The sequence below is a fragment of the Sphaeroforma arctica genome (assembly GCF_001186125.1).
Source record: "Sphaeroforma arctica JP610 unplaced genomic scaffold supercont1.616, whole genome shotgun sequence".
NCBI classification, from domain to species: domain Eukaryota; class Ichthyosporea; order Ichthyophonida; genus Sphaeroforma; species Sphaeroforma arctica.
This window is the reverse complement of record NW_014039942.1, coordinates 10151-19470: the sequence shown is the minus strand read 5'-3', so window position 1 is coordinate 19470 and position 9320 is coordinate 10151. Positions and strand designations below refer to the sequence as shown.

At 45.6% G+C, this 9320-nt stretch overlaps 1 protein-coding gene across 1 annotated transcript in view; it reads right to left on the bottom strand.

The window, feature by feature from the left end:
- Positions 1-69: 69 nt before the first annotated feature.
- Positions 70-9320, bottom strand: part of SARC_07634 (hypothetical protein) — a gene marked incomplete at both ends in the record, with an annotated part of 12443 nt that continues 3192 nt past the window's right edge. Inside the window, 14 exons of the mRNA XM_014298418.1 lie at positions 70-213; positions 832-1036; positions 1578-1797; positions 2493-2608; positions 3053-3101; positions 3817-3886; positions 4787-4921; positions 5503-5684; positions 5882-6133; positions 6546-6686; positions 6988-7129; positions 7899-7980; positions 8535-8677; positions 9184-9277. Coding sequence (XP_014153893.1) covers positions 70-213; positions 832-1036; positions 1578-1797; positions 2493-2608; positions 3053-3101; positions 3817-3886; positions 4787-4921; positions 5503-5684; positions 5882-6133; positions 6546-6686; positions 6988-7129; positions 7899-7980; positions 8535-8677; positions 9184-9277 — 1975 coding nt within the window. The remainder of the gene's footprint in view (positions 214-831; positions 1037-1577; positions 1798-2492; positions 2609-3052; positions 3102-3816; positions 3887-4786; positions 4922-5502; positions 5685-5881; positions 6134-6545; positions 6687-6987; positions 7130-7898; positions 7981-8534; positions 8678-9183; positions 9278-9320) is intronic.

Here is a 9320-nt window from a genome sequence, read left to right as displayed (position 1 = left end):
TATATATACACACATACACACACACACACACACACACACACATATATATATATGATCTGAGCGACATACCTGAAGCAAAGCAATGGTCAGCTGCAGTTGTGCAATCTGCTCGTTGACCGCGTTGCGCTCCCTCACAACCTCCAGCCAATCACGGATGTGCGCCTGCAGAAACACGGCACACTCTACTCTGCGCTCTAGTAAGGCCAGGTAAGCCTGTACGGGAAGCAAGTAAGTATTAACGTATTTTCTTTATGGGAAGCAAGTAAGTAATAGCGTATTGCCTGTACGGTAGGCAAGTGAGTATTAACGTATTTGAGAGGGGGCAGATGCAGTATAGTACTATGCCAACTACTATACAACACAAAGGTGTTCCGTGCGGGGAGATATATACAGAATACGCACACCAATGTGTATCTGGGAGAGACACCACACTACACATTACCACCCATCCCAACACTTATTCAAACATATACCGAACTGTATTCAATAGTGGCCCATTAATATCTCGCGAATGTGTGTTGGCCGAACCACGGACACATGTTTATTTACAAAAATTGCCAAGTTGTACTTGAACCTACTCAGATATGTCCCCGGAAGTACTTCACGTTGACCATAGCCACACACTTTCACTCGAGGGTGTAGTAAGGCCACAGACACCTGGGAGAAGGACGTGTAGTACGCTCGTGCACACAATATCCGCTCCAGCATACACGTATCCACGCCTCAACGCATGCACACACACGCTTCACACATACCTCTAAACCCGCATACACACAAACCACAGATCTATAAATAGAACACTTTAAAAACCAGGTAGGTAAAAAGCCGTACCCTGCGCGCCTGGACTCCCCGGATGCGTGTTTGTATGACTATCACAGCCGTTCGCCTCAGAAGATAACTGTGGCGGGCTGTGAGTGCTTTGTAGTTGGATTGAATGGCCACCGCAGCATTCCGCTGTTCTATATATAGCCTTCGTGCTCTGTGCCCACGCCATCGTGTTTGCAGTACGAGGCAGGCCGACTTCTCACGTTGGTATCTGGTGTATGGGAATGGGGGTAGCAGAGTGTAGGTAGACCCAAGGATTAGCACAATAGTACAAGACATTGCACACAACAACCAGTATGTGTGTATATATACATGTATGTGTGTATGTATGTGTGTATATATACATGTGTGTTTGTATGTTCACAAGGACGGGTCCAGCGGCAGCGAATTTAACGCAATAATAATGTGACAACGTAGAAAACGTATAGCTGACTGCTCACACTCAAAGGATGTTTATACTGAGTGTAAGGGTATGCGTTTAGAACCGATCATAAACACATCCATTGCACATGTTAAATATAATATAACAAAATAATAGAATAGAATAGAATAGAATAGAATAGAATAGAATAGAATAGAATATATAATATAATACGATACAATATAATACATTATAACACAATACAACATAGCATAATGTACTATAATGAACCCACGTTCAAGATATAGTAGAGAACAGACCCGGCACACATCCTACGAGAAGCTTAGGAGAGAAGCCCTAAGCAACCCCACCTATCCCCCGCACACCTCACCTATTGCGAGCGATCACCATGCGCACGTGTCGCTGCAACACGACCACAGCCTTTCTCCATCGTCCAATCATAATGCGTATATTAATAGCACGCCACCAGCTCTGTATCGTAACCGCCGCGCGGGTGATGGCTTGGTGCAACAAGTGATCCAACGCGTACATCTCATTGGACCTTAAGAACAGCATCGTCATCCCCTCTTGCACGTTGTCAGGGCTGGACTCTGCGGTTGGCAGGACAGACAGAGGCAGAGAAACGAAATGCGGTCAGCGCATGAGGCCATGGGAAATGGGGTGAAACAGCAGCACAGACAGATACACATATCCCAATGACACACACTGCATGGATATGGCATTGCATCATACAGCACCCATTCTATAACCTTCCTACCACCCGGTATCATACACCACCCATTCTATAACCCTCAGGGGTACCTACCACCTGGGATCATACACCACTCATTCTATAACCCTCAGATGTACCTACCACCTGGGATCATATACCACCCATTCTATAACCCTCACATGTACCTACCACCTGGGATCATACACCACCCATTCTATAACCCTCAGATGTACCTACCACCTGGGATCATACACCACCCATTCTATAATCCTCAGATGTACCTACCACCTGGGATCATACACCACCCATTCTATAACCCTCACATGTACCTACCACCTGGGATCATACACCACCCATTCTATAACCCTCAGATGTAACTACCACCTGGTATCATACACCACCCATTCTATAGCCCTCAGATGTACCCACCACCTGGTATCCTATACCACCCATTCTATAACTCTCAGATGTAACTACCTCCTGGTATCATACACCACCCATTCTACAACCCTCAGATGTACCTACCTCCTGGTATCATACACCACCCATTCTATAACCCTCAGATGTACCTACCTCCTGGTATACAGGCACAAATCTTCTTGCATGCAACTCTCAAGTCCATGCTCTCATCCAGAACCGCCTCACCATATATAGGCCAGTAGGCGTCGACGAACTCTTCGTAGTCAAATCTGAATGGGTGACACACGAGAGAATCAACTCACACGTTAGCAGACATAGCACTATGAACACGCGATGGAGGTATAGACACAAAACTTAGGAGATATAGCAATACACATATCCACATACATACATACATATCCATATATATATATATATATACATACATACATATATATTCATATATATAAATAACTATAGCTACACACACACACACACATATATATATATATATATATATATATATATATATATATATATATATACTACATGTATATATACATCTAAATATATAAATATATAAATATATATATATATATATATAAATATATATGTATAAATATATACATATAAATATATACACATATATACATACATACATACACACATATATATATATATACATAAACATAAACATATATATATATATATATATAAACGGTTGGCACACTTACTTGGAGGCAAGTGTGCTGTTCGGTTCGGTGGCGTCGCCAGTCGCTCGACCTGAAGAACACAGAGACAAATGTTCAAAGGCAGTTTGTGGTGAGATGGCAACGTAAGCGGTGAACTATGTAGTGAGCAATGGCTACGTAAACAGTCAATGAGAGCTGGGCACAGTACGTGCGGGTGTAGTGAGTTGGTACCGGAAGGGTGTGGGCGCATACTACGAGGTGGTAGTCATTAGCCGAGGCTGTTAAATGCCTGGCCAATAAGCTCGGGTGTCACCACACTCTTCTACTACAGTACCAGTGTGTGCGTGCTATAACTTTGCATGCACAAGTGCATAGTATGTGTATTGCTGGGAGCGGTTTCCGGTTCGCCCTACCACGAAGCGCGGTAGTGGACAATTAAATGGCAATATACACACTGTTAAGATCTGTGTACATAGATTAAGTACACAGATTTGGAAATGATGCACCAGATATACTCATACCATAGATGTAACTCAGTATAGTATATGCAAGTCCTGCAGTATATATAACAGTCGCATTGTCATGCAGCACTACCATGCCACCCATGTACAGCTCAGTTAAGCAAGTGTACCAGTGTCTAGTGTCTGATGTATAGAACAGTCGCATTGTCATGCAGCACTACCATGCCACCCATGTACAGCTCAGTTAAGCAAGTGTGTTAGTGTCTAGTGTCTGATGTATAGAACAGTCGCATTGTCATGTTACTGCTGTGTCACCCATGCACACCCTCTCATGCTCCTACTTACCTCCACCTCTTCTCCTGACGGGTGCTGCGGTGGTGATGATGGATGGCAGGGACGGTTTGTGCCCCAATTTCTGACAAAGTGAGTAGTCGTTTCAGGTTGATGAGCATGGAGTGAGCTGCTTACGTGTGTAGCCATCTCAACAATAGCTACAGACCTTATATAGCCTCCTTAGAGCTACAAACCATATATGGGTTCATACTTGAGCCAATCTCAGTGATAATATATTATCAGATTGTCGATGGGATCAAATATCACCGGGAAAGTTACGTGGATTTAGACGGAGATATAAGCATGCAGATATATCAACAGATGTGCACGTATACATAAAACCTCAACTACATGCACACATACACACCCTATGGTAGGGTTGGACACTCACACACGCCCTATGTAAGGTTTGAACACACACACGCCCTATGTAAGGGTTGAACACACACACACGCCCTATTTAAGGTTTGAACACACATACACGCCTTATGTAAGGGTTGAACACACACACGCCCTATGCAAGGTTTGAACACACACACACGCCCTATGTAAGGTTTGAACACACACACACGCCCTATGTAAGGTTTGAACACACACACGCCCTATGTAAGGTTTGAACACACACACATCCACATATACGTGTACCTAAACAAAGAGATATGTACGCTCACGCGGCATGTACTGAGAAAGGCCTGCTACCAGCATGTCACACCATACATGCAAACATGCCAACCGACAAATAAAAATGCATAAGCATTTATTGCACAAGCCTGCAGGTACATTTCTATTTACACCGACCACACACTTCTGTCACACAGACACAGACACACACATTGGCACATACACGCACACATACACACACACACATAGAGGCACATACACGCACACATGCACACATACACACACATGCACACACACATACACACACAAACACACACAAACACACACAGCCATGGGCACCGTGCGCAATGGTCCCCCATACCTGGAGTGTGGCTTCGGGTTGGACAGTGGTGGCGCTGGACGACAGATAGCCCGACTGCTCGTAGTTCGGTTTGATGCAGCGGATGTAGTGGGGAGTTGTGCTGTTGAGCATGTCCATGAGATCATTGAGCGAACTCTGGGGGTAGGTAGGTAGGTAGGTAGATGTGAGAAATGAAATGCCACAGATGGAGTCAAGATGAGTGGCCGAGTGGGTGGATGGGATTGGCGCATCGGCTGAGATCTGCCTTGTGCTGTCGAGGCCCTTTCGCAGTCGACAGAGGGACTCACAGAAAGACTCGCAGAAAAAAGCACAGAAAAACCCACAGGAAAACCCACAGGAAAACTCACAGAACCTAAAACCGGGACATAACGGTTCTATACACCACCTCAACAAATACTTCTCACCTTAAACCGGGACATAAGGGTACTATACACCACCTCAACAGATACTTCTCACCTTAAAGCGGGACATAACGGTACTATACACTACCTCATTAGATACTTCTCACCTTAAAGCGGGACATAACGGTACTATACACCACCTCAACAGATACTTCTCACCTTAAACCGGGACATAGCGGTACCATACACTACCTCATTAAATACTTCTTACCTTAAACCGGGACATAACGGTACTATACACCACCTCAACAGATACTTCTCACCTTAAACCGGGACATAACGGTACTATACACCACCTCATCAGACACATCTCACCTTAAACCGGGACATAACGGTAGATGGGCCTTTGCGGCCTCGGGACGGGGTGTCGTTGCCCAGGTGCAGGCTGTGCACGAGATCGGGCTGTTCAAAGAGATGATGCACAAACTCAATGGGCGACGATTGCACCAGCTCAACAAACTCGGTGTTGATATCGTCAAGGTTCTTCCCGATGAACGCTAAGCATGTGGGTGCATGTGGGGGGGGAAAGGGGTTTAATATTGGGTGTGGCAGGAGGGCTGGATTATGTTGTCTGAATTGTCTGTGCATGTGACAAACGATTATGCAGTGCATATCACGGACTCTACTTTGATGTATATACTATACGATAACACGACACTGTGACACGCTGACACCCACTGACACCAGGACTCACCCCCCGTGGAGTACGTGACATCCATGGCGTAGTGCTTGACGGTGAACTGGCACGTGGAGGGTCCTGCTTTGAGCTGACCAAACTGTGCGTCGGCTGCGTGTTCTTGGTACAGTCGCGTGGTGAAGGCTTCCGGATCTGCCGCGCGTTTCAGACTGCTCTGCTCGTTGAGCAAACTGATGACACCCCCGGGGCCTTCTAATAGGTCTAGGCACGGCGAGTTGTCCGCGTACTCTACAAAGCTCCACGCAATTCCTGTACAGTGGATGGATGTATGGATGGATGGATGGATGAATGGAATATAAATTGTAGCACAGGCATCGTTCTCTCTCTCTCTCTCTCTCACACACACACACGCACAAAAGAGCACAGGTCTTAATCTCTCTCTCACACATATATATTATAGCACACACTATAAATATATATACTAGCGCATATATCGTCCACATACAGACCACCCCACCATCCACCCCATCCCTTCATTGGGTGAGTGGATGAGTGGTTTAGCCCTTTGGATGAGTGGGTGAGTGGTTTAGCCCTTTGGGTGAGTGGGTGAGTGGGTGGGTGATTTAGCCTATTGGGTGAGTGGGTGGGTGATTTAGCCTATTGGGTGAGTGGGTGGGTGATTTAGCCCATTGGGTGAGTGGGTGGGTGGGTTGGTACTGACCTTCTCGTTCGTACAGCAGCTGCTCTTCTTTGAAGATGTGGCCCACTGACTGCTGCTGCAACTTCTCGTTGGCGTAGTTGATGCAGAGCTGTTCTAAATCATTCTCCGCAAAGCACTCGAAGCCGTAGATGTCTAGAATGCCTGAGAGAGAGAGTGTGTGAGAGAGATTTGATGGTCATTTGCACGCACAGGTATGTCACGGAACAAACAGCACGTCAGTATGTATGTATAGGTAGGTATAGGTAGGCATAATAGGTGGGTATAGATAGGTATCTGAATATGAGTTGCTAATACCACGCATGCCTAGTGCAAACATAAGTATGTATCGGCTATGGCATGTCACGTATGCTCATACACAGAGGACTCCCAGGCCAACGTGACTTGTTTACATAAACAAACAAACAGTATGTAAAGAGTAGGTAAATCTCACACACTCACTCACCTATGTAGTTGCGGTGTGAATCTGCTGAGGTGCAGAAGTTGACCTGGTCAACCACCCACAGAAAGAGGGCCAAGTAAAGGGCCTTTGCGAACGAATCTCTCAGCCCCGCAGCCTCTTCACACGACGTGGGCGAGTAGAACACCTGCGGCACAGATTGTAACCATTAGCAGTAACACAATCATTAGCAGAAACAGACACGGAGAAAGCTACACAGCTAACTCATCTGTGTACATACTGTGTACATAGGTGTAGGACAGTTGAGTAATCTGTGTACATAGTTGTCCAGAAGCACACATGCAACCGACAGCTCTGTACACACACGCATGCACAACACACGTACAGTAATACAAACAATTAAATGGAAGACGCAGAGCATGTTAATACATTTGGCAGGAGACCCAGACACTCAGACAGACAACGGGTTGTACTAAACACACCCATGAGCACACACGGGTGAAAGGCCACAAACACACCCATGAACACACGCGGGTGAAAGGCCACATCTGAGTACGTGATATGGTTGAGTGTCCGCCTGGTGCATGCATAGCAACGAGCCACTAGGGCTCTATCAGCAGGACCGGTCCCAAAAATAAGGACAACAGGTGACGGGACAGATATTGACCTTAAGCCACACCACAATAGCCATGAGATATAAACAGAAGAATACGGCAGAATGCCCAGGCATACGCTGGGATGATTGGTGATTAGACGAGGCCGGCTGAGAGTGTAATGGGCATCTATAACTAAACATACACACACTCGTAGCTACATAAACACGATTGGAGATACAAGGAGAAGTATCATAACACACACACTCAGATGGCTGGTGATCACATGATAAGGCAATGGTCCTGTAGGTATGCACGCGTGTGTGACCATGAGTGGTGTGGTGTGGTGTTACATGTGCATACTTCTCCTCTGGCGGTTATTCTGCGGTGTTTGAGCATGTGTGCCAGTTTGCTGGGCTCCACCCCCAACAACTGAGCAGCCACCCTGTGCGTACGATAGCATAAATAACATTAATACTATGATAACATTAATAACATTATTACTATGATAACATTAATAGCATTAATACCATGAAAACATTAATAACATTAATACTATACGATAACATTAGTACCATGACAACAGGCAGTACAGAGAGTGGATGAGTGAACGGGTCAGATGGTAGGTAGATCAACCACAGCACACGCAAGTGGAGGGCAGGTACTTCTCCGAGAAGGGGATATGCGCACAAGGCCTAAGGGCAAATGACTCATACACTCCAGAGGATCACACGAGAGAGCTACAATCACAGGTAGCGGAGAGACGGGACATGGTCACTGTGTCATAGAACATGCGAACGTGCGGCAACACACACTCGCATGCGTAGATATGAGACGACATAGGCATATATGTGTACATAGACGCTATAACATGTGTGTACATGACACTACATATGCATGTATGTACACATACACTTCATGACATATGAGCACATAACACTACATGCGCATGTATGTACACACAGACTTACTGACACAGGTGCCCATAACACTACATACGCCAGACTGTTGTTGTCGGCTGTTTCGTCCACTCGCTTGGCCACCAGTTGGTTGATGTCGATTTGTCCCAAATGCAGAATGGCAGCCAACACTTGAAACACATCACTCTGCACCTTCTCTGGCACTCCCAGGTCTTTGAAGGCCTGGGAAGAAGGACAAAAGTATCGTATGTGAATATAAGAGGCGTCGGTAGATATAAGAGGCGTCGGTAGATATAAGAGGCGTAGGTAGATATAAGAGGCGTAGGTAGACATAAGTGATGTGGGTAGATATAAAAAGTGGGAACAAGGTACAAGATACCAGTTACAAGTCCCGCATCATCGAGAAAGTGACACTCGTGGATGGCATACGTACAACACCGCACACACACCTCTGGCCCACACCTCCTGGCCTATACAGCCATGGGAAGGTAGAAAGATAAGGAAAATCAGATCACAGTTGATCATAGTTTATGTAGATATATACAAAGACACGTAGGTTTACATTCTAAACCCTAAACATTAGCTCCTAAACCCTACAACACGATAGACTAAACCCTAAACTTTAGATCCTAAATCCTACAACACGATAGGCATAAACCCTAAAACTTAAACCCTACAACACGATAGACATAAACCTTAAACCCTACAACACGATAGAGTTGAGGTACCTTGCGCGTGGCGGCCATTTCCTTTACGTCTTCTGCCGGAGTATTCTGTCTCACCTGCGGTTTTTTAGAGGCCACACCCGTTGCTACAGTGGCACTGGTAGGTAGTACAATAGCGATAGGCAGAGTCAGTACAAGTG